General features: G+C 38.9%; 1 protein-coding gene and 1 long non-coding RNA gene across 5 annotated transcripts in view; one reads left to right on the forward strand and one right to left on the reverse strand.

The window, feature by feature from the left end:
• Nucleotides 1–27,104, forward strand: part of ctnnd2a (catenin (cadherin-associated protein), delta 2a) — a 256,392-nt gene that overhangs the window by 138,697 nt on the left and 90,591 nt on the right. For all 4 annotated transcript variants that reach the window (XM_075452088.1, XM_075452090.1, XM_075452089.1 and 1 more), the window contains exons 11-12: nt 4,873–5,046; nt 16,354–16,657. In XM_075452088.1, coding sequence (XP_075308203.1) covers nt 4,873–5,046; nt 16,354–16,657 — 478 coding nt within the window. The remainder of the gene's footprint in view (nt 1–4,872; nt 5,047–16,353; nt 16,658–27,104) is intronic.
• LOC142369741 (uncharacterized) lies at nt 1,474–2,627 on the reverse strand. The gene is made up of 3 exons (XR_012767692.1): nt 2,363–2,627; nt 2,170–2,242; nt 1,474–1,769 (listed from the first exon to the last, which is right to left on the reverse strand). It is a non-coding gene; the product is annotated as an uncharacterized LOC142369741 (long non-coding RNA).

Consider the following 27,104-nt stretch of genomic DNA (forward strand, 5'->3'; position numbering starts at 1 on the left):
AACAGCTGGTCAACATTGCAGGTTCAGGCTCAGCAGTGTTTCTTTTGATGTTCGAAATTTACCCATGTTTTTCTTGGAATCTGTCAGCTTTAAAAAATTGTTGTATGTGATAATTTTTTTATGCCTCACAGCAAGAGGGTTCCTGGTTCGACTCCGGGCTGGGGCCTTTCTGTGTGGAGTTTGCATGTTCTCACGCTGTGTGCGTGGGTTCTCTCCAGGTACTTTGACTTCCTTCCGCTGCCCAAAAACATGCGGTTAGGTTAATTGGAGACTCTAAATTGACCCTGGGAGTGAGTTTGAGCGTTGGTGGTTGTTTGCCTTATTTATCTCTAAGTGGCCCTGTGATGGACTGGCGACCTGTCCAGGGTGTACCCCACCTCTCACCCAATGACAGCTGGGATAGGCTCCAGTCCCCCGGCGACAATGAGTTGGATTAAATGGGTATGGAAAATGAATGGATGGATGATAATTTTTTTTTATTTTGATTGACAATTTTACACCATTTTTAGTAGAATTGCAAAGTCAATGAGCAAAGTCACATTTTATAGATGAAATTAGGTAATATCTTTCTTTTGACTTTACTGACTGTGGCTGTAAGTGATGGTTTCTTGTCTCTTTAACCCCACAAATAGGACTGTGAGGCATCATGGGGCCACAGTTGGTTTCTACATGTCATTATCCTTTCTAAAATCTTCTGGGAGGGAAATTTTATTTACATTTTTCCCTTTCCCTGCATGATGCCATCTTCTCTTCTTTACCTTGTCTTCCCTTTTGAAAGAAAGAGGTCAGTGCTTCAACGAGTGGGCCCATTGAGACAAAAATTAAATGAATAACGAAAATAAAAAAGACTCACCAAGACTTCAAAGATGAAAGGCATGGGAGGAAGTGAAAAAGTGAAGAAGCTGGAATGAGTCATCCCATTAATGGGTTTGTCCATGGCTGTAATTAGCACCCTTCGCGCATATTCTGACCATCTCAGTCTTTTTCTTGCTCCTTTTTCCTCTCTGTCTAAATTCACTTCATTTCAGCTGACGCTAGTAAGTAATGTCCAGACTTCCTCATTTCGTTTGCATCTCCTGTAACCGTTTTTTATAACGCTCTGCTCATTCACTCACTTTGTGGTGTTGTCTGTATAGAGGAGTCAATAGTGGGTAGGGCTACTATGCTGATGTATTATGAACACCACTTGAATCCAGTGATACTTCATTATTATGCAGCTTTTACTCACTGTGATATATTGCATAAACAGCAGCTGTAGCTATGTAACAATATTTCGTTATCATTATTATTGTTGTTGTAACCTGCCTCAGCTCTAACTGCATAGTAAAGGTTGGGTGATACAGATATGGTTTCATCAAGGTTAATATTCGTGCAGACCAGTAAATCAGAAGTCTAGTTTCGCTATAGGAGAAGGGGGTATTAGCAATTTGCATTGAGTGTAATAGTAAAGAATTCACACAACTGACAGGTAAGTAGTTATGTGGTATTTTGTATTGGTTTTAGGAAACAAAATGAAAGAAAATAAATAAATGAATGAATAAAGAATACAAAATTGAATGAGTGTCAATAAACACCTCAGATTTCAAACAATTCACAAATGAATTCACTGACAAAGCCACAGTTCTGTTTTTTTCCTTTGTTTTTCTAATTTGGATGGCTTGCCACAACCACTGAGTTCTCATCCACCTTACACAATAGGAAGAGTCTCAGCAGAAGAATTTTCCATGCAGATCTTGAACCCAGGAAATCATACAGCAAAAAGACCCGGCCTATAAGGGCCAAAAAGAGGGTTACTATAACATTCTTGTAACAAAATATACCTCTACATATAAACATATGTATATAAACAAATATATACATATTTATTCATTAATAACCACTTTTACTATCCATCAATGAACTGGCATTTTTCAATATTAACATGAAACAAAATGGCTGAGCCATCACTCTTCTGCTCATTCTTCCTTTTTACCATCACTCACTCTCACAGAAAATACATGAGGCAAGGGCAATGCAATTAATATCATAACATTTGAACAGATATTAATTAATTTAACGCTTTTAAACAAAACATACATGAAATTAACGCCTCTTTACCTCACATTCCCACTAGCATATGCACATTCTTTTCATCCATTTATGAGACTAACATTAACAAAGTTTACTCACCAGAGGCTCAATCATTACACACACAATCTCCAGCACAATGCAGGTCAAACGGCTCTCATCAGTCCAGGTTACACTTTTAAAGAAACAGGGACACGGGAGTTCAGCAATGTGCATTTTCCTAAAACGAATTTAGCAAAGCTAATGTGGCCAATGGCTAAAGCTAACGCCACGGTTGCTAATAAACACCACTCACGCTCTCTCTCGTCCTCTTTGCAGCATACGCTGTCCTCTAATAATCCCACAGCAAAAAAAAAAGGAAGGTCTCGCTCTCCACACCGGTGAAAACAATGACAAAACCGACTAAATAACTCTCTTTTGCTCAAAAAAAGAAGTGCATGTCCAGCGAAATCGTAGCATGCAGCTGCCTTAACATCGGTCTGATCGAGAGAGAGAAAAAAAACACGACGACACATACACCTTGACGGCGCCTGATTCGCTACATTACATCATGTGAACTCCTCATGTCACCTGGATCTTGTACACTTTGAGAAAGGTGCATTTACCACACACACTTATACTATTTTTCCAGATCTGAATAACCATATGTGCATTTATTGATTTTACTATTTATTGACATATTTAAGATTTTAATCCTAAATCATATTTATTTATTTCACCAATGAACTGATGATGGTAACCTGGGTTACATTGTTGTGTTGTATTATTACCTTAATTTGACCATACATAAGTATCATTGAGATCAACTGTAGAAGAAGGCTTACATAAGTAGAAAAGTGAAATGAGAATAAACTAATAATAATAAAACCACCATACAAATGTCACATGTAAGAAAAGATAAAAAAAAAAAAGATACAGCATTACCCTTTGTTACCTTCTGAGGTTAACAGGCCCTTCAGTCAGCCATGCTGTTTAATGGAAGACATTCTTACATTATACACAGAAGCCTTGATGCCGCAACAATAAAAAAGCATAATGAGGACAATTAATGGTTTATCGTTTGCCTCAGAATTGTCCAGAAATTGTGGACAGGCTACGTTTCATATTCCAAGCTGCCTGTACCATTTTACTACATAGACTATATGAAAAATAAGACTGAGGATGCTCCCTGCTGCATTTTTTTTTTATTTGAGTGTTCATAGTGGCTTATCTTTAAAATACGCTCTTTAAACTCCTTGTTTTGTTGGACCGTAAAGTCAAAAAGACGTTGCAGCTGCACCAATAGCTCGGTTAAAAAGCTATTGTATGTACTTTGTCCAGCTGAGAAAGCAACACACCTCCTGAGCATTGATTTCTGACATGATTTGACATGTTGAGTGGTTTTGACTGGGTTAAGTTGATGATGGCCTTACACGGAGGTTTGAATCCTGGAGAACTGCTCCTCGTTCTCTGGAAAATCCTTGACACACAATTTGCACTCCACTGAGACCTAATATGATATGATAAGACATCAGTTGCACTGAATCATCTCTCTTTCTCTCGGTCATTCATAGTCTGCACATATATATTCATGTGTGTGCGTTTTCAGTTTATCTTCTGCCACATCAGATAAGCCCTCCTGACTTGCCTTTTGACTTCCCCGAATGTCCTCCTTTTCTACTCTTTCCTGTTTTTAATTTCTGTGTGTTCACAGGGAGGCCACAGTCTTGCAGTCGTTCTGCTGTGTTATGAACAAACGCCTGCTGTCAATTTTTCCCTTGCCCTATGTCTGTGGGATTCCTGCAAAAGACTGAACAAGCAGAGAGACACTGCATCTCATTATTTTACAGCTGACGAACAAACAATATGTTTCATTGAGATTAAGAAAATTAAATACAGAGGCGTCATTATCTATATTTCTGTCTCTCTCTCTCTCTATATATATATATATATAATAAAAAATATGTATATATATATATATATATATATATATATATATATATTTTTATTATTTTATTTTGATTTAGTGCAGCTGTAACTTACTTCTTTCCCTACCCATCATATAAACCTGTTTATTAACAGATACAGTAACACACAACCACACACATATTCCTTTGCTTTTCACTTTACATCGGTGAAACAAAAGTAGAAATGGACAGGTCTACAAACAGGTTGATTGTTTGGTTTGCTGATGTTGATTCCATACTATTTTCTCAATGTATTTGTTTTTGTTACCATCTCTAATCATCGCTATCTTTTACCCATTAAGATTAAGATCAGATTTTATTGTCGTGCATACATGCATACACACAAAATTTGTCATCCGCTTTTAGCCCATCCAGGTTGGCACCTGTTGACATGCACATGCACAGGGTCACACACTCAGATAGGTGCAAACCTGGAGCGGTGGCTGTGGCAGTGGGCAGCCATTCACAGCGCCCGGGGAGCATGGGGGTATGATGCCTTGCTCAAGGGCACCTCGGCCATGACAAGGAGGTGGACTGTCACCCCTCCAGCTGTCAGTTTCTCCAATCTTTTTTTGAGTGGTAATCGAACCGCCAACCTTCCAGTGATTGGACGACCTTTAATGCACTTTATTTTGTTAACATTATGTGTCTGTCTCGCTTCACCCTCTGCATCCTCTGTGATTTTAATCTTTCCTGCCTCCTCTTCTGTCCTTCTCTTCTTCCTGCCCTACAATCAACTCACTCGGTCCTCTACTTCACCTCTTCTGCCTCAATTCATAGGTGCCTTCTTGTTCTGCCTTTTTTTTATTTATAATATTTTTCACTACACACCTTACATCTTTTTGCTTTCTCTTTACAGGATCTCGTGGCTCCTACAGTAGCCAGCACAGTCAAGAGCCCCTTCGACCTTTGGGGTCTCCAGAGCACCACATAGATCCCATCTATGAAGAGCGCGTCTACCACAACAAAGGTCCCATGAGGAGCCTGAGTCAGAGCCAGGGACCGGACACAGGCCCCTACCGCAACAACACTGGTAAAACACTTCATAAGTGATAAGTTTTACAATCCAAAAGTTTTTGCGCTAACTGTCTGTATTTTGTTAAACCAACAATATATTTTACAGCTTCCCTATTTTGAGATGAATTTAGACATTTCACATTTCACATTAGCCATGGATTAGATCATTTTCCCGTGGTGAAAGAAAGAATGTAGATTAAGGAGCTGCTTTCATGCAAACATAAGAGTGGAGCTGGAATAAATTTGAATCAGAAGACAACGGGTGTGTTTTGAATTTAAATCAGTTCATTTTACTTTACCTGAGGGTGTCAAATATATCAGTTCTGTCAGGAACCCCATTTGGCTTTCCTAAGAGGGAAGCCGAATTATTATTATTATTATTATTGTTATTATTATTTATTTTTATGGTTTATTTTCATTCTGTGTTTTCGCTTCCAGTTTGGTCTTGGATTCACGTGTTCTTTTGGTCTGTTTAGTTGGAAAAATGACTTGGTTAGTTTCAGGAGTGCATGACTTCATACTTCCATCTGGCATGTTGGTGGCACTGACATTTCACAATGTACCTGGCATGGTCCTGATGTTATGAGCCTCCGCCTGCATTGATTTGCGACACCAATGATATAAACCCATGTTTCTGACTCATGTCAGGGTGACAACAGCCTGCTGCATCACTCACCAAGCACACACACACATCTATCTATCTATCTATCTATCTATCTATCTATCTATCTATCTATCTATCTATCTATCTATCTATCTATCTATCTATCTATCTATCTATCTATCTATCTATCTATCTATCTATCTAACTATCTTACAAACCAGCACTCGTCAGGACTGTGTGTTTTTCCTCAAAATTAATATTTCAGTGTTTTTAATGTTTTAGTCAAGTCTTCGTGCGTAGCATTCCCACCTGTGTTACTATAAACTGCAGCCAGTGCTAAGATTGTGAAAAGACATAATGAATGCAGAATAAGAAATATCATAACCAAACATTTGTTATTTAGAAGTACACACCCTGTGTGCATCATTATTTAATTTGCAGTGAAGCACAGTTTGGCACATTTTCTATCAAACTCGCACACTCACGTACACTTATTCTCACCAGCTCCCTCTGCAACTCCATTGTTGCCAGCAGTGTATTTATAATAAAGCCTCAATGAGCTTATCTCAATGTGGGTTTAGGTACGCCATGTTAATCCCATTATGGTATCATACTCGTATAAAAACACCCAAGTTGGTCACGCCACATTCACTGCTTCTTCTATGTCATTAACCAGCCTAGACTTAATTGCTATCATTAGCATTTGGGTCAGAATCATGGAAGTAAATATGCCACCCCAGACCAGTGTTTGAGCTGATAAGTTTGACTCACTTGAAAGGCATGTGAGAATTGCTGTGGAGTGCAGAGCATAGCTTTTGAAGTACATTTCCAAGTTAGATAATTGAGCTTGCTCATAGTCGTCTGGATTTTCGCTTTGTGTGAATTTCAGAACTTTTCACGACGTACAGCAATAGCATTGTCTTTGCAGGGCGAAAATAATGAATAAATGGGCTTCAGAAGTGTACAGGGATTGTGTTATCTATAATTTATTGTGGCTTGTATTTGTAGTTTCAGTAGATGGGAGGGTAGGAAAACTCACAAAGAAATTTTGCACTGCCTCTACAAAAATCAATAGAGTGCAGATTAGACTGCTCGCATTTAATTGCAACGCTTGAGGTTTCAATGCACTTTTACTATGAAAGGGTGTTTCAATAGATGTCTTATGTTGTTGGAAATAATTGTCCATCAATTGTCAATAAGTCCATCACATCATATCAACATGAGCTTTGTTGGTGTCGTGCAATTTTTAGTTCATATAATTACAGTGGAGAAATCTACAGACCAACTCACGGACAGAACCTTGAACTCACTGTGCCATTGAATTAGCACTGAGCCGTAAAACTGTGTGTTTGAAAGGCATGTTAAAAGAGTGTGTATTGGAAAAAATGGGTTGTTTAATAAGGACTCATAAAGCACTGAGTGATGGCACATAATGAACTGATAAGGGTTGTGCTGACATAGTCAGCTGTAAGTCATTAATTATGCCATAGTGCCTTTTCTTGGCAATGGCAAGCTCACATTATTGGTTCATTAAGCTGGCATGGATCAATGTAGTTCATGCTATAAGTCATTCCTTCGCTGGAACGAGAGGGGAGACGTTTGTGTGAGTATTAAACATAAAAAATTCCCAAGTTGTAGTCAGTGGGTCTAAATGAGGTGCACTTTGTTGGTCTAATATATGAGTAGTGTAAACCAGGCATTCAAATCAAGCTCACTGTATTAATTCGGAGCATTGGGCATCACATTACTTAACTGACCTCTTAAAATCTAATTAGGAGCTGAGCAGCAATTTAAGTTACTGTAATTGTACAAGCACGTTTTTCTTTTTTTTTTCCAGTTGTTACTGTTTTCTGACCTAGTTTAGCACTGTGAGACAGGTGAAAAGAAATGGAACAGGCAGTAAACAGGATGCGAGGGCAAGCACGCACTCATAAAAACCTCAAGCTCAGGAAGCTGAAATCTTCGCTGGGAAAGTTTTGCGCTTGCTGATAATCTTCTTTGCACTTATGGTTTTTGACACTGATTAAATGAGTTGCATTTTTTATTTATTTTTTTTTTCTGTGTGGGTTAAACCTAAATTGTGGGAATTGTGCCACAATTTCGTCACAATGATTTATGTTTTCAAATAAGTGATCTTGGTATGATCTGAAGAAGCTTCATTACAACTGTCAGTCTCCTCCATCTCGCAGGAACATAATTAAACAAACAGGCCTGTTGTCACGATTTAGCGTTATGTAGGAAAGGGGACAGCAGCTTGACAACATACTTTGACAGTTGGATCAGTTTGACCTTGTTTTGTTTACCTGTCTGCTCAGCTTCCATTGCTCCCTCGGCTTAGTTCACCTTTTACTTTAGTTGTTTGTACAAGTGTTTTATGAACCATGTTGTCACTACAATCTAAAAGCACCTGACGGAAATCTAAAAGTATGTTGCTACCATTTATTTCTGCCAGAAGTATGTCTACATCTAGTAAAACTTCTCTCTCACATGCACACACATGGAATTCTTGTTGGCTCCTGCCTCCACGTTGTATCAGTGTATGTCAGTATGAATCTGTATCTTGCATGCAATGTTGGCTGCAACACATATATTTCTTTCCAAGATGAAACCAGGCCAGCACCCAAGAGGACTGCAGGTTAATGTGGCCTATTTTAAGCGATTATTCCTGCTTGGCCACAGTGTCTCTAATGCAGACGTACATTCACATTATTAGTTTTTTTTTTTAGTAACACTTTGTGTCTTTCACCATGTTTTCCTTTTGCTTTATTTTTTTTTTAACACATATGTATATCTGTTGTGCATCCCCTCCTTATATCAGTATGTATTTATGACACTGGAAAAAAAGAGCATTTCTGAATGAATGTGGCACTTTTCCTTTCTAATAGCTTAATATTAGGCCTGCATGTAGGTTCGGTACAACAGAGAGAATGCCGCTGATGTTTGTCAGATCCCTCTAGTAACAAGGTTGAGCTATTGGTAACATCATTCCCTCCTGTATATTTAGAGGCTACACATTCTTCAGCAGCCTTCTAATCACCAAGCCACAATTAAACTAAAACTATGTTGTTTTTTTTTTTAAAGCATTAGTAGAACCAGATGACCAAATCTTGACTAAAAGTGTGTAGTATTAATTTTGTGGCATGTTTACAGCACTTATATTTACAACAGACACTTCCTTAGACACTCCTGTTTTATTTATTTTGTCGTGTTGCAACTCGACCTTTATTGAAGGATCTGAGCAAATTTTGAGCCCCATTGCTCATATTAAAAGCTTTTCTTCAGTGTTTATCGGTTATGGTGAATGGTGTCTTTCATTTGAGATATGTATCCAAATACACAGTTCATTTACGTTAATGGAGGATAATATTCGCATAGCTTAGTTTTCAGTTTAATGACTGTAAGTTCTTGATGAATACATAAATGTTAGGGTTAACGTTTTTGCTTCGATGCATTGTAGCCTCTGTGCTTCATTATAGGAGTGTTCTGCCCTGGTGGTGGTGATAGACACTAACTTTTTGTTTTAAATGAAAGAAAATATTAGAACACACATTTCCCACTGCCCCTCATTACGTTTCTAACTAAATAATATGCATTTCCCAGGACAAGGGATCAACTCTCTTACATAAGTTTGTGTGTGTGTGTGTGTGTGTGTGTTATGATGTTTCTCCAAAGCAGGACTATTTTTGCTTGAATTTGCAGCCCTGTGGCACTGGCTGCCTTACCAGTGTGATGAGAAGGAGAGACGGAGATATTGGGAAGGTCTTGCACTAAACCATCAAACCAATCTGCTTTGCCCTTTGAATCATCTGCTTTCCATCTGTAATGAGATCTGACATCCTAATAAGGGGGGGTTGGAAAAGGAGAAAACAAGCCAAAGAGATGAGTGACACAAAAAAGTCGGCAGAGAAGGTGCACACATCCTACCGTACATCTTCTTGCCAGAAGGCAGGAAAAGTTCAGATCTTCTCTTAAATAGAGAAATTGACAGATCCCTGAAATCAAAGAAGATGAAGAGAAAAAGGCTTATTTTAATTTGACGCATGTTCTCCAGTGTGCAAATGTGGTTTTCCATACTAATCATGGCCAATTTAGTTGTAGATTTGTACAGCTACTGTTAAGTTGATGGAGTTTTAAAGATTCATTCTTTAGGCATTTTACATGCATACTGTCCTGCATCCACATATGCACATTTTAACTGAATATAGCTAAATCCTAAACCTCAACAGTGGATAACAACACTGGGTAAAGATAGTCTGCTATTACAATAGTAATTTAGTAATTGAGTCTTTTTTTCACATGGTTCTTTTTGCATTTAATGAGCACAATTAGCAGTTTTGATTTCTTTAAAGGGTCTTAGATTAAATTACATGCACATAAGACATACAAATGAATTTCAAAATGATGATATAAATTAAAAAAAACAAAAAACACCAAAATTAAATTCTTGTAAAGTACATTCTCCTATCAGGGCTCAAAAAATTAAAATAATTCATTACACCACACTGCGTGTGGATTCACTGTTACTACTGCTAATCAGTAGTCATTCCCTGAGCCAATCCTAAAGTTTGGGCCAATCCAGGCGTTGATAGCAATCGGCTAAAATAAAGCTGATCGCCGTCCAATCCTTTAGTCATTTTTTTTTTTTCCCACTACTGTCTACCTTAAGCTTCCAGTAATGCTACGCTGCTATCCAACACTGCAATCCCAGACAGTCAGGCTTTGAGCATGCATGTGACGGTGATTGGTTGCACAGAATATCCAGCGAGTGCTGATCATAACTGTAGCTGATAAAACGCTGGATGAAGGTCAGCATTAGCAGTCAGAGTAACTCGATGACAGGTCAAAGTAAAACTTAACTGCATTTTTGTGCTCTCTGCAGTCTATCAACTGTTGATATAGCAAACTAAGCATCACTTTGTGACACTTCCATTCAACCCTGAGTAGACCCTGAGGTCAGTTGTCCATTTAAATTATTTATATTTGTTCATTACATATACAGTGCAGCGAAGTTCGATCTATTCGGAGGTATCTTCCTAGTCACCTTAACATGTTACTCACCAGGCTCACTCTCCCTCTGTGTCGCCAGGTTAGATATGATTTGTTTTGCTGGGATCAATTTCTGCCTGGCCTCTGATCCCGCTGGTCTTTTAATGGAGTTAAGTTTATTCCCACTTACTTTTAATGTGATGTTTTTGGAACAGTTGTGCTTGTTAAAAGCCCCCACAGACGTACTGAAGCCAGCACTATATTGAACGTCAATGTCTTCCATCAGTTTAATTAAGGCAGGAAATAAAAAGTAACAGAAAGGGAATGAAATTTCTCTTCGGCAGTCTCTTTTCAAACAGATTAACTATCACCTATGGTACTGTTGCACTTAGTCAACAACATTTGGCTTCACATGCAATCCAGATGACTTACACTGTGGCTTAAACCTGTACCGTATTTACAGCGACATTGTGCTGAGGCCTCAGAAAGCTTAATTACCAGCTCAACACATCAGACTTATTTGAAAGATCAGCCCAATTTCTTTTTCCCTAGGGAAAACATATGGCATTTCCCAAATAGATGTTTTTGTCTCTCACACTCTCTCAAAGTTCATAAGTACACGCACGCACCATCTTCCCAATGCTATCTTGGTTGACATAATTAGCATATTCTTTGTGTTATCGTCAGTAATGTATTCCTAACACTTGGAAGAAATATTCATTTATTTTTGTCCTCTGAGATCATGCTGATATTTAGTCAACATAAAATTCATTATTTCTTCAACAAATCAAGCAGTTTTGATACCTGCTGAGTTTTTTTTATTTTTATTATTTTTTTTAATTTTTTTTTTATTATGAATTCACTATTCATTGTTACATACAGTTTCTTGCATTTTATTAATTTTCATTACGTTACATCACATTGCATATTATGTCAGTGTTTCCCGGTTGTTTTTTTCATTGTTGTTGCAAATCCTAAAAGGTTTCAACAGCTGGGCTCACAATTCAGCCTCATGTTTGGATTTTATTTTGTGGTCTTCTACAACAGGTTTACATGCTGCAGTGCTACCAAAAAAAAAAGCTGAAATGTAACATGTACATTTGAGACAAGCCCAAAATCTCAACCTAACAAATTTAAGTGTGATATATTTCTATTTCTTGTTTAGGGTGCATCCAACATGGCAGATTCAAGTCTTTTGTCATCAGTCATACATCTTTCACTGTTATGACATTGAAAACATGAAAAGGCTGAAACATGCAGAATTTTTTTCAAGACGAGTGACAGAATGATAATGTGGATCTATAATATTTAATTAGTTTCGGCACCTTAAATGTAGGATCAGTTTGCTTTGATACGTCTGTTCAGCCATGTGTCAGGCTTCATAGCTCTGACTGGTTTTAGGTCTGTCCAGTTGCATTTACAGTAGCCCTGTTCCTCATTGACTGAACATGAAAGCAAATACCCCAGACTGATTTACGTGTCTTTGTGTGACCATGCCTTGTTAGAAGAACTGCTAAAATTGGAAAAAATAATGATAACAAAATAAACTAATTTCTCTATGACTTTGACTATTATTATTATTATTATTATAACATTTGGCAGAAGTCACTGGCCTGCAGTCCCAGCTATGTCTTAGTGTCATGCCCTGAGAAAGACATAAAACAAGCCTCCTATGGCTAACGCTGTACAAAATTTTGTCTTCCTGAGGGGGGGGGAGCATTTGTCTGTGCATGCACATTTTTGTGCGTGTGCATTTTCAGTGCTTCCAGCTCAGGAACATCAAGAGCTGTATGTTGGCCGGGAGTCCCTCCCTGGGATAAACGGGAGGAGAAACAAATCCTCACTCTTCTGCACATCCAGTGTGTGTATTAGCCTTGGCAAGTGTACTTTATTCATGGCTACTCGAGGCAATGTTACATGTACATGCTGTCAAATGACCTCCAATCATTAGATAACAATGTCATCTGCACATGCATGTTCAGTACATGTCAGTCACTTGCATATTTAGATATCCATGTTTGTGTGCTTCTGGTGTTTATGAGTGTTTGCATGAGAGAGATGTAGACTGTATGAAGAGCTTTGTGTAATCGTGCTGAGCACTGAAGCGTGTCGAGAGAAAGGACATGTCCTCAGCTCTGATCACATAGTCTACTATAACCCCAATAGAGGGAGAGATAGACAGACAGAGGGGTGTTAGGGAAGAAAGAGAGGAAGACATGAAATGGATTGGTGATGGATACAGAATGACAGACAAAAAGGAATAGGAGCAGAGTGATAGTAAGCCACAGTAATCGACGTAGGGCAGTGATTCCAAGAGGAGGTTACCAAGGAAGTGCATGTGAAAAAAAAGATGGATGGCAGTAAAGACAGAGAGAGATAAAGCAGCAAAGAAAGATAAAAGGGTAAGTGAGGGGAGTGATGGTGAAAAAGAGAAGACAAATGTGTCTGAAAGAAATGAATGTAGAGATGATAGAATGAGAAGTTAGGATAGATGAGGAAATCTTAAAGGATTGGCTTCACCCCCTGTATTTATTTTGCCTCTTTCTCCCTCCCTCTATCTCTAAAGCATTCAGCTGGGGCTTCCTATCCTAGCCCACAGAAAAAGTCAGCCCTGTTCTAAGCGAGGCAGCCTCTCGGCTGACTGGCTAATTGCAGAGGTATCACTGTGTCAAATGACTAATAGAGTTTCCCTTCCCATCGCTAATCTGCCAGCAGGAGCACAGCCGCGATTTGTTTACTTTATGCCGAAGCAAGGGAATACAGAGACACTCCTGCCTTTTTATATCCTCTCAAACACAATTTCACGGTGCCAGAGCGTTGGATATTGGAGGTGTTAGTGGAACGTGCATGTGGGCATGTGTCTGTTGGTACACACGTAAGTCACATTTCTTGATAAGTTTGATATTTCATAAAACAGTGGAGTAAATTTGTCTTTTGTTGCTCTTCAGCAAATTTTTAAGGACTGGTCCAAAATATAATTACTCCAAAAGGTTAAACCCCCAATTGAACTTGAATTTAACTTTAAGAGAGGAGTGAAGGAATACTAAGGGGCTCCCTGTGCATCGTTCAGCAGGATACAGTTGTAAAAGGTGCCTCTCTGTTCAAGCGCAGCAAACTTCCAGAGAAGAGGACTGGAAAGAACCAATGTCACACTTAACAATTGTGAGAGCTCTCTGTACTTTAATTTTTGATGAGCATGATTGTCTCTACACGTCTGACTCGGTGTTGAAGGTGTGGCATTTGGACACTTATTATGCTAAGGTCTATCACTGTCCTATAGCTCTGAAATGACAATGACATTTACTTATCTATTATAGGTCAGGTCTGATTTCAGTCTTATTTCTAAATCCACCCTGACTCTGATAAAGGCAAGCCTGTGTTACATAACTGTCTGTTTGCAAAATGAAAAGGTTGTGAATTAAATTGGGCACTCCAGCCATCTCACATTCTCAGAGATTTATAAATTCAGTGATATAGGGTGTATTGGACTCAAAGGTCAAGTCATTAGTCAGAACACACCATTACCAGAGCAAATGGTAAATTCAGCAGCACATCATTCATTGAAAGATTGAGTGAAGAAGGAAATTAAATGCATAGAGAAGCACTGAACAGCTGACTACAAAGTAATGGAATGTGAAAACAAAAGAAAGAGCTAAAGCAGCATACTGGCTAGGAGCATGTCTCTATCTGTGTTTCCTACCATCTTATCATGTAATTCTGCTTTGCTTCCGTTCTTTTTTTCAGCTTGCAACCAAAAATAGTCCCATTCTCTGGTCACAGCACAAACTATAAAGTAATTTGACACTGTTTGTCCTTCTGTCCTCTTTTTGCTGTTCTTCCACCTTCTATGTTGCTCTGAGATTTGTTCGATGCGGGTGTCAAGTCTCTTAGAGAGTGCACACTGACGCTGGCAAAGTTAGCCTCAAGCCCCAGCTACTAATGAGACGTTCAGAACGACAGACTCACCACAGACACCATTTAGAGAGTATAGAGAAGACAGAGATTTGCTTTTTGATGGGAGTAACTCTGCTTCATTACCTTTCTCTACCCTTCTTCCCTTTCCCCACTGTTGGCTGATTTATTTATTCTTTCTTAAACTGCTGCCCTGGCCCTCATTTCTCAGCTGTTTCTCTTTTCCTGCTGAATTCTTAGGATCTTTATCAAATCTGAGGCATCAGGAGAAAGGCTCACACAGCCTCCCATGCTGTCTCGTTGGCAAAGAATTTTTTTAAACCCGATTTTAAAAGTCGGGAAAGGAATATGCTAATGTAGTTAAATCATCCAAAATGGTCCTTTTGCCACTCCTAGAGGGCCAAATTATAAAAATCTCAATAGGCGCTTTGGAAAACAATTATGAGATGGTTCAATCTTCCTCAAGCACCGTACACACTGTAGATGAGGCAGGCCAGATGTCTGTAAGTGTGTGTGTGTGTGAGTGTGTGAGAGAGAGAGAAGGATGAAGAGGAGAGCGGTAAGAGGGTTGTGAAGGTCAAGTAAATGCCAGCACTCAAGACAGCGCTAAAGAGCAAGTTTGTCGGTCACATAATGATGAGACACTCAACCTTAGCTCACACTCACGTTCAAATGACCTATAGTCCCGTGATTTTTTTTTTTTTATTTAATTCATCCACAAACTTATATGATTGATCATGTTTGTATACAAAATGCATGGCAACATCATGCATGTATATGTTACGTGCGTGCGCTCTCTTGTGTGAGGATTGCCCGAAGCAGATATGTTTTAAAGGCTGATTCTCTATGTAAGGAGACTCTTTGGCCTGAGTTAAAGCCTTAGTCAGTCACGTGGATAGATCTTGATTTTATGGCTCTGAATTATCGCTTAGTGTCTGAGTTACAGATTTATAGTGTTTTTGAATGTGTGTGTTTCAGTTTGCACATAACTTGGTTTTAAAGACAGCTGAGATCTCCTCCCTTTACTCAGTCTGTCTTAGTATTTTTTTCAGCAGAGAAAGACATCCCCAGACCCACATTAGTGTGTTGATATATCATCAGTCCATTGCAACAGAGAAGGAAGGTGACAGCTAACCTCCCAGTGCGGGCTGCTCTCATCCCCAGGCAAACTCGCATTCAATATCCAAATCCCTCTGAAGAGAAATACAGAAGCTTGATATTCTATTATATTTCATTTTCTACATTGTGTTTTTTCACAGTAGTCTTTTTTACTCACTAAGCAGAGGTCTTATTGTTTCAGTGATTGTCCCATTGCTGTCAACACACGCTATTCTCGGAAAGTGAATATTTTTCATTGCATCTTGATGACAGGTGGGCGAGTCATTTAAGTGGCATAGCAAACATTATAGTGCGCTTGGCATATGGGGAAAATGTTATTGCACTTCTTAGTCCTGATTCGTCTCCAACAACAATTACCATACGCAATATTCTTCACAGTACAACTCTGAAGAATTGCATTGGACTGTGTATATTTTGGAAATATCAGTGTGTCATTGTGGTAATTGATTGATGTTAAACTTTTTTTTCCATATTTTTAGGAAATATTTTCTTTCTGTCCATTTGGAGTTGTTTTTCCCTAACAACCTGTTCATTGCTATGTTTGCCTCTCTGCATTTCCTTTCCTCTCCTGTACTTTTCTTCACCTCCTTCTTCCTCTCCTTCTCTCCCCACCTTCACTCTCCTTTGTAGACCTAATCGTGCGTGTCCATAACCAGGTCCGTGACCTAAGTTATGTCCTCTGTCCCTACTTTCCCACCATAGCACCCTCCTCCCCTGGTGTCGACTCCGTCCCTTTGCAGCGCTCAGGAAGTCACAGCACGGGGACAGGAAGCTACAGCCGTGGAGGGAACAACTATGCGACAGTGGGGCCAGGATACACCTCAAGCGGAGGTAGTGGAAGCGGAGACGTATATGGCTCAGATCCTTATGTGGCGGACCCCTACCGCACCCTGCAGTACTGCCCCTCAGTGGTGGAATCTCCATACAGCAAATCTGGACCGGCCCTGCCGCCTGAAGGCAGCCTGCAGCGTTCTCCTTCTATCGACTCTATTCAAAAAGACCCGAGGTAAGATGAAAGCAGTGGTGCAGAGTGTGTGTTGCTTGCATCTGTATGTGTGTATACTTATCTTTTCAGAGGTTTATTAGACCACCACCACAGCATTGATGCACAGGATGCTTAAAAGCTGATTGAATTGGACAACAGGGACAATCAACTGATCTATTGATGTGTGAGGCAAACTAAAATAAATAAATTTGCCAGGGCAAATGCATGCATGCAGTTACACTAATTTATTCATTCTGATTCAGTCCCTGAAGACTTTTGTTAACCATAACCACTGACAGCTAAACTTTATAGTAACTCTGACAAAAAACTAACATAAACCCAACCCAAGCCACGGAACTACATTTTCACCAATGGCCTTATTAAAGTGAGCCATGTGAAGTCTCTCAGAACATAAACTTCTCTGACTTTGTGTTGTGATTGCTTTACTAATAATAGAAGTATGACTTATTGCTGACACCTTTGTATCATATTTTGTCAAACGCATCTGAGGCTAAGAGCTCAAATACACGTCAGTAAATCTCCTGATCAGTTTTAGGTAGACATGATTGTCCTAAATTATTACACTATGACAGGTTCACTCTACATGAAGACAATGGCCCTCATGCAACAACCGTTCGTACGCACAGATTTGTTCTTAAGTCGTGCGTACGAATGATTTAAGAGGATTTGCTCATTCACCAATCTTTTCGTATTTTACGTTTTCTTTCAGGTACGAACAGAATTTGTGACCTGATCCAGCAAAATGAGTCACAGTGACCCAAATGTCAAAATTGAGATTTTGGTATCAAAAGAAAGAAATGGAAATAAGCTTTAAAATGATACCATAGTCAAAGTCATACGTTGGATGGTTTTCAAAATATGGCCATTTGATTTATGATCTTCCACCCTTTTTTTACGATTGAAAACCTGAGAAAATCGCGTTTAAAGTTTTTTGCCCGTTTTTTTGTTGATAGCTTTCAAAATCCTGTGAATTTAAGGGGATAAACTCTTTATCTTAAAGCTTAATTTTACCAAAGGCATTTGTACACATATAAAATGGTATTAAACCAGACTGAAGCCCAAATGATTAGAAAATATTTATTTTTGTTCCCACACACACTGCTCCACAGCTCGACATAGCCCTCGTCACCTCATTAATATCAGTCACAGGTTGCTCAATGACTTCATCGTCATCTTCCACATGAGTGGCGAATTCTTGCTCCTTTTCCATATCCGAGTCTTCGACATCGCTGTCATTTTCTTCTTCAGAAGATATCACCTCAGTAAAAAAATCCGTAACTAGCGCTAGCAAGTCATGCTGTCCAGCAGCAGAGCTAAAATTGGACGCCACGAGAGTTTAAAGCTTTCGCGACTCTACTTTCTTTAGCGAATGACATTTTAAAACAAAAACACAGATCAACACGCTACACTATACTACAGTACTACATGATACTAATATTGTAATAAGACGATGACTTTTTTGACAATGACGAATATTGAGAGACTTTCTACGATTAGTTTAGGCTACACCAACACAGATAGCTAGTTTGACAAGAGTGATGGCTGGACCAATCGCGTGCACCAGTCACTCGAAACGTGACTTCCCGCCTATTGTGGGCCTTTGTGTCACTGTGTGTGTACATTTTTAAGCATTTTGATTGGTTTAATGAAGTGAGCAGAGATAGAGACGTTTCAGAGGTAAAGGGAAATCCTCAGAGGTAATAGGAACGGTAGACGTTAACGGGAGAGGAGTCGATGAATTTGTTCAACCTGTTAAATTTTAACGCATTTAATACAACTTGCAAGTCAACTTGAATTGTCATTTACATGCCTTTCCTCAATTATATGGACTATACAACTTTGGGAGATTGTTTTTTAATGTCTATTCTTTGAAATTGGCTAAAAAAAAAATTTTTTTTTAATCCATTGTTTTTTCACATTATCTGCCCGTACCTCAAAATAGAACGTTGCGACTTCCGACTCATTTCGCCAGAGCGGGTCACATTTACGATCCAGACCTGTTGTAGGAGTTTCGTAAAATAGTCCGCTGTTATTCGAATCAAGTTTGCTTGACTAATGGATTGTATATTAAGCTACTTTGAAGCAAACATAAATATATATATATATACATTATACCCCATAATGATGCTGACATTATTCTGTTTAACTTAAATTATGCACAAATTGACCACCCTTGGATTTTTGGCCACTGGAACCTTTCAGAGGGAGATTGGAGACAGATCGGGTGTGTCCCAGTCCTCTGTGAGTCGTGCGCTCCCCTTGGTCATCAAAGCTCTCATCAGTTTATCACCCATGGTACAACAAATTCCCATACACCGCTGTCCAACAAGTACAAATTAAGAGGGACTTTCATGCCTTGGCTGGACTGCCAAACGTAATCGGAGCAATAGACTGCACACATATATGCATCACAGCATCCGTGAGCTGAAGGCCAGGTGGGTGTGTCTCGATACAGCGGGGGGCAAACTGCTCTATAGCCCAGAGAAGGCATGCCAGATTTGCACAATATTGCCATGAACGAGGGTCTCCCACTACCTGAACCAGCCCAGGCAGACCAGAAGGTGTGGTGCCAGAAGACCCCCCTCATGGACCGCCCCATCAAAGAGCCATCATGATGAGGCAACAACGGATTGCACGGCTTTAGTTGCAGTCATTGAGCGCCTGGCCATGGCGAGACGTTATTTTTTTTTTTTTAAGCCATTTTCATATCAAACCATTTCTTCTTTATTTCGGTGACATTACGAACTACAGGTGACACGGAATTAACAGCACTCGTAATAGCTTCCCATTTCTTGGCTTTAGCAGGTCCCGTAATTCCACTGCTGACACTGCTAAAAATGACAGATTTTCCTTTTTGGATCTCTGAAAGCAGAACTTCAGTCTCAGAGCCCGTAAAGTTGTTCTTTTGTCACCTTGATGCCATTCTCATGACTCAGCACTCAACACTTCCTGGCACAGGAGAGAGAAAGTGTTGCCTTATATGGTATTATTTTGGGCGTGGAGTATGCAAATCTACTATCCTCGTGCACGTGCACTTAAATACGCACGGGTGGGATTCATCATTTACGCAGGTCGTTTCCACACTTTTTCCCAAGTTAAGAGCGTTTGTTGAATCTGACGTGGCGTGTTCGTACGAGACCTTCGTATGAAAAAAGTGAGAGAAATTTAGAATAAAAATACCAAAACGTTCTTGCATGAGGCCCAATGTAATTTGTCGCATTAAAACAGTTGTTTCTTATTTGGTTAAAGAATCACAATTTTGAATTAGAAAATTCAGCAGATACAAAAAGCACAGCTTTTTCTTTATTTAAAGAAAACAGCTTTCAGAAGTTCAGGTCAATGACAGTAATTTTATTCATATTCTAGACAACATTAAGTTAAGGATCGAGTACATTTTTTTGTGTGTGTATGTGTGTTCTTTTTAAACCAAATGTTACCCATATGTATTAAAACAGAATAATTAATGAAACGAAGCGTAACTCCAGTCACACACCGGTTACATTCAAAATTCTTTCACCTCAGTTGGTACCACGCTGAGTGTAAAAGAGTCCTACTGGGCTGTGATCACTTCTGTCTTGTCTTTGCAATTAAGCAAAGCTCACTCTCCCCTCTTTATTTATATATTACAGAGGGCTCTTGATCTATAATTCCTTTAATTACAGACTAAGAGAGAATGAGACACGTAGATCAAGTCTCAGCAGCAGCTATCAATCGCAGGAAGTGAGACGGAAAGAAGAGAAATAGACTGAAAGGGTTGAAACAGTAAGAGAGAGGGTGGGCAAGAGTTATTAAAAAGAATAGCAAAGATGGAGAAAGAATGATCACATTACATGTATGCAGCCAAATGAACATAGAATTCCCCACAAGATTCTTGTGAAAATGTATTTTATTCATAATAAGGCCACAATGGTTCGTTATTGATGCATTGTGACGGACTCGCTCAACACATTCTCATGTTTCCACACAGTGAAATTTAGATCAAATTGAGCAAATGAAACAGAATTCCCAAACTGTGGTATTTATTTTGCCACTTTATTGACTTTGTAAAACAAACACAGAAACTTTTAACTTAAGGGAGAAAATCTTGGAGGTTCATTTTCTGTTTTTCGTTTTTTTTTTCTATTCATGTAATGTTTTTTTTTTTTTTTTTAACCATTTCTTGTTTGCTCTCTGCACTTTGTGGATTGCATATCCAGATCATGTTTCCATTGTTGTACCCTAAGGTAAATTGTCATTACCATTAAGGCAAAGTTTGTGCATTTCATTGCCCTGCACTTTGTATTTTTTTTTTTTTTGAGTTCAAAGAATTGTATAGTTTACATATGTATGCATTGTGACATAGACTCATTTAGGGACAGTCATTGCAAATTAGTTTAAGCTAATAACTTGTGTGGTGAGCGACATCTTGTATGGGCTGCACTTAATAGGCAGACTAAAATAGGAATAAGTAAAACTACATTTCTATAAGAAAATCTGGAGAACAAGATGTAAACCGGATGACTAACTGTGTCGCACACAGTTATTAATATTCAATACAAATTTGGAGATACATTTTTGAATATTTCTTTGTTTGCTGCCAGGCATTACAGTACAATGCAGAAATTACTCTGTATGTGTTTGCTCTATTTGTGGTTTAATCTTCCTGAACAACTATGAACCATTTTAAAAGTTATGTGAGATCGTGTGTACATGTTTGCTCATTTAGACTAACTTCTTTGTAAGTTTTATATCTGCTGTTTGATCCAATGTTGGACTCGAAACACACCCGTCTGAGACATTTTTTCATAGTTAATTCAATATGACTTGGAATTTCTTTTTAAAAAGACCTAACACATAGGTGATGCAGGTGTGTGCATTTTACAGGTAAACAGTTTTGCAGCCTGTCTAGTTTAATGTACCAGTCAAGTCAAATATCATGAGGTGGCAACAGTTTTTTTTCTCTGCTGCATTGGCCAGCATCCACGTGAGCTCCAAAACCACATGTTAGGGCTCCCCAAACAACCTGTACTCTGCTGCACTCCCTTTGCTAAGTTTTAAAGCTTGTTGACTTTTTTTGTGGCCACTTACGACTCTGTCACTTCTTGTTTTGGTATATTTGCACATTTTCCCTTTATAGATGTGCACTGCCCTGTGATATTCCACCCGATCCATTCTTACCCTGACCAGTGAAAACATAAGCACTAAGCATGATTGACCCACTTCTGTACTGAACAGTTGAAGAGGCGTTCTGCCATGAAAATATGCACCCTTTATTCTCCAAATGCACATTTGCTTGTTGCAGCTTTGAGGGTGTATTTTATTTTTTTACCTTTATGATCATGATAATACCTTCTCCATGAAGCTCTTTTCTGCAAGTGTGTCTGCACAATGGAACAGTGAATTACAACTTTAAAGTCCACTGACTCAGTCAGTGGGGGTTCAGATTTGCTTTGATAACAGATCATTTGTCTTCCAGGCTTCAGTTTGACCTAAACTGAACCGTTTACTGTTTTTTTTTTTCTTGATTGCATGATGAAATGATAAAAACAGTTACCTCTCATACCTCTCATACCTCTTATAGCTGACTTCTTTTGCTTTCCGCATACTTTTCAGAGTCTATATAGCTGCTTAAAGAAGTCTGAGGCTGCTGATTGTAAAAGCTATGTTTGATGAGTAAGTGTGTTTCTAAAAATTTTAAATTAATCCTAATGTTTAAAAGACTCTTTCATCTTTAATGTTGTGCCTTTTGGAGATCAGTTAATCTTTCACACGCTATTTGCAGAAAGGCTGCCTTTTGTATTCCACTGTGCAGTCATCTTTGTGTTCTTAATATGATTGAATTGGAGCCATGTGCTACATTTCTCTTTGTCAGGAGGTTAAATAGCCTCCTACTCAAACTTCTCTGTCTCTCTTGCTGTAATTGGATCTAGCTGAGCTAACATGAAGTGCTAAATGAGTTAGCGGCTATTAGAGACAAGGAACTCCGAGTTAGGGCAGAGGTTACGTGTGCTTGTATTAGTGTGTTTTTGTGTTTATGACGAGAAGAATGTATATTTTACTATAATTTGTTTGCATATTCTGTGACAATTGTGAAATTTTTTACAGTAATCCGTGCATGGATGTATTGCAGCAGCAACACAGGCCTGTACAGTTGCAGAGGAGGGAGCATGATAGGGCAGAGGTGATGAAAGCGACACAAAGAGAAAACTCAATAACTGCTAATGGATGCGACTGAAGAGAAGAGACGGGGAGAAAGAGGAGTTAAGATGGGTACGAGGAGAGGGAGAAGGAATTAGTGAGAATGAAGCCACAGGGAAGGAAGCACAGGAGAGGAGGGTAGGGGGAGAGATCATGTATAAAGAGGAGAGAGGGAGGAGAATTTGATTTTTGAAACAGAAAAATGGAGGCTGGATGGTAGATAACAGTCAAAATGGAGGACGTCAGCTAAAAAGAAGAATGACAGAGAAAAAGTGCTAATGCAGATAATTATCTGCCTTGATGTTTTGTTTACGTGTTCTCCTTTAAGCCCTCACTGTGAAAAGGGAGTTTAAACCCCACTGTGTCGCCTTGTTAAAACTGAATATTAAAATGTAAGAAGTGTAATGATGAGCAAAGGTGGACAGAATAGATGAAGGCAGAAAAGAAAGTGAAAACTAATGAACAAAAAGAAAAGGGAATAATAAAAGGGAGCGGGAGCAATTTAGATAAGAGATAGTTCAAATAGATATTTGTTTCGGGTGTAACGAATACCCGAGACTGAAAAAGTAGAGGAAAGAGGAGGAGAGAACGATGCAAGAGGGAGATAAACATTGGCTCCAGGAAGATGGGAATAAAGGACCAAGGAGGTTTGGGCTTTGGTTATTGTTTCAACGTTTACAGCTTAGGAGGCATTTAATACCGTGGGTCCAAAAACGTCATAAAGGGTAAGTTACGGTAGCTAAAAGGGACATTCAGTGTGTTTCAGGAATTAGGGCTGACGGCAAGAAAAATTGTAACAACCTGATCAAAAACAAGACTGCAGTTATGTTTCAATGGCTGGGATGTGATTAAAACAAAGACAAGACATTTCAAGATGAGATAATTCATTCATCCCTTATTTTAATCAAACTGCTTATATACATTTTCTCCAGAAATTCAAAATGCATCCATCCAATGATCATGATTGTTGTGTCAGTGATATTTGATGTTAAGAAAAAGCTCGAAGGTTGTACATAAGAAAAATAAATAAAAGTTATAAAAATCTAAATGGTAAAGCTTTTGTGGCAAGAACAGTAAAACACAGAGAAAATCCCCATTTCCCCCCCCACTGTTTGCTGTATACATTTGAAATGGTCACACAAAATTGCTATTTACAGTACCTTGATATGATGTGATCTGGTGTGACGTGTCATTGACACGGCTTGCTATATGTTGTCAGAGTCGGTTGGCGCAGAACCTCAACACATCACTTTATCAAGGCTGCAGTGGTCATCAGTGACTCTGTGCATGTCTGGGAAAGTGTGTGTACATTTGTGTATGTGATATTCACATGTGATAACAAGTGACTAATGCAGTGCAATGTGTCATGTATTCTAAGGGACGATGACATGTAAGTGTGAGTTTGTGTTCTTAAAAAAACAAAGAAGGGAGTTATTATGCATTAACGGTTCTTGTTCTTCACTTGGGTGTCTGTACATGGAGATACATGCGCCTGTATTCTTTAGTGTGTCTGTTGTCTGGTTGTTTGTAAGTGCATTGCCATTTGTGATGCATACGGTTCATACATAACTCTTTCATTGAGATACTTGGTTTGGTAAGACATGTTACAGGACAGCGCTCTATCACAGCAGACGCAGATACAACATTCAACATGGGTTAAATGCTAAATTTTGGATTGAATTTTTTAGCTCTATGGATAGAGACAAACAAGGCAAGGATACTGCATAATAAGAAATGCAACTGCTACAAGTGGAACCATAGAAAGCAGGCTTAATTCCTTGCAATTGTACTGAAAAATCCTTTCTACAGTCTTACAGAATTGTGACTATGTCACAGGATTATTACAAAGACACTGCTGACTGTGTTTCTCTATTGGTCCCATTTAACAACATTGTTTTTACATCCATGTAAAGTTGAATTTCAAATGTTTGAGATATATTCTATAATTGACTGTAACAACTAGTAAACTAACTAGTTTTGGTTATAGACAATTGTTTTGTCTGTTAAAAATGTTCATAGAGGACCAGCAGTTACAGAGGCCATCGATATCTTGTTGTCATTCATCTGTGTGATACATCAAACATGGGGAAGGGATCGAAATGGCACTGTGAGACAGATGAAAGAATAGTTTGGTAGCTGGGTGACTCAGGCAGAGACAGCAAGGACAGGAGGGGTGTAAGGGTGTGACAGTCACAGGGTGAACCAGGGATTTGAAGAAAGAGAAAGGAAGGAAGAGAGGGAGACGGTTAGAGGAAAGAGGACACACTCTGTTGGCTCTCAGCACGGCCCAGGGGTAATTTCCTCTCCACATGAGAAATGCATGCTGGGATATAAAATCACCTCCAAGGGAGGGTAATGATGCATTGCCAGAACCTTGGCCCTGAGGCACAGCTGTGTGTTGGTGTGTGTTTGTGTGTGCGCGCATGCATCTGTGTCCTGGCCATCATCCCTGCCTGTTCTGGGTAAATTGCCCATTGTAGTTATTTTCCTTTTCTGAGGTGGCCTATCTATTTGTGCGTGCGTGTGTGTGTAGGTGTGTGTGTGTGTGACCTTGGGATAATAACTGTGATGTGTGATGCCTACCTCTTTGCAACGGATAGCTTCATCCTAAAACGGAGGCCTGGGAGATAGAAAGATGGCCGCAGAAAGAGTGTTTAACTGTGAAACCGACACACTTGTACACACATTAACATTCAGACGAATGACTTTAGAAACACTGTCACGGAGTGGGGAATTAGATTAGAAAGCATGAATATTTTTGTTGTGTGTACTCTTACAGTGGTTGATGCACCTTTTCTGATTGTGAGTGATGTGTTTGTGTGATGAGTGGATTTGGTTAGGAAGCTCACACATTCTTTAAATTCAGTTCATGCCTTATTATTACTCATGATGATGACTGACACAACAGTTTCTTTGATCTACTGTAAGATCCTTTAAATACAAACACAAGAAAAGACAGACAGTTAAATGTTAATATGTGACTTTTCAGCTGTTTCTTAGCCAACAAATGTATTAGAATTGAAGCTTTTCCTTTTCTCCTCCTCCCACCATCTCTGTGTGGTTCTGTCTCCTAGCACTGATGGTATTTGAGAGGGATTATGGGAAAATGTCACACCAGCAGAATTACTGTATATCTTCTCTCCTCACCACACCACACCTCACTTCACCTCCCCTCTTCTCAGCTCAAACTTGAGCAAATCCAACTGGCTGTAGATGTCCATGTAACAAGACATTAATATAATGATAAATGTTCATTTGATAGAATGCTAGACCTATTGAAAATAATCTCATTATTTCACCCACTGCAATTTTATTAGGAATGGGATTTGTATAACACTAGTTCTTGTATTTTGTTGTGATATTATTAGTTGATATTTAAAAATGGCTTTTATCTTGTGGCTGTAGAATCTAGTTGATGTGTGTGCATGGCTATCTTTTGCAAAAATTATTTTGGGTTTTAGACATAATGTGTTTACAAGAGGCATTCGGTTTCCTATTTACAAAAAACCTGGTACCATAATTATGTTTTCTTAACCTTCAGTACTGTGTGATCAATTTTCTGTTTTAATTTCTCTTGGTTTTAGTTTTTTTTTTTTTATCAACATCTCCACAGAATATTCTCAAGAGTTCTCGCTATCTTTGTACTCATTCTTCCATGAGTCACTGAGTTATGTCTCCTGTGCAGGAGAGAGATTTTGACCTTTTGGCTGAGTTGCTTGCAGGAAATCTGGCTTTGATTCCTTGTTATTGCACCCTTTGTGATTCAGTAATGACCAGAGAACTAAAATTAAGCTGATTTTAGAAAACAGAAGTGCAGGAGCTAGAAATAAAAACACATGTCGCACTTTTAAGTGGAAATCAAGTGTTTTCAGTAAAACTTCACTGAAAAGACAGGCAAAAGGTTTGCTTTGATTATGTTCATTTGAAAACATAACATCAATTTTCTCCTGCTATTGAGTTTCACATTTTGCCATGCAGCTGTGTCTGTATTCAACAGCTGTGGAGGTACAAAAATACCTCATCTCATAATGCATCCCTCTGGATGTGCTCATACTAAAATAAAACACTTAATGCCCACTCACACTCATACACATGGGCCCACAGAAACTGAACCAATATTCTTTTTTATTCCAAATTCCCGTCTAGCATACTGATCAAAGGAGAATCAAAGTAATTTGCTTGATGCTCTCCAAGCATAAATCACAAGAATATAAAAACATTTTAACTGGCAGATTGTCTCCTTAATCGAAGACCAAGCACAATATATTAG

Source organism: Odontesthes bonariensis, chromosome 20, assembly GCF_027942865.1.
Source record: "Odontesthes bonariensis isolate fOdoBon6 chromosome 20, fOdoBon6.hap1, whole genome shotgun sequence".
In the NCBI taxonomy this organism is placed as follows: Eukaryota; Metazoa; Chordata; class Actinopteri; order Atheriniformes; family Atherinopsidae; genus Odontesthes; species Odontesthes bonariensis.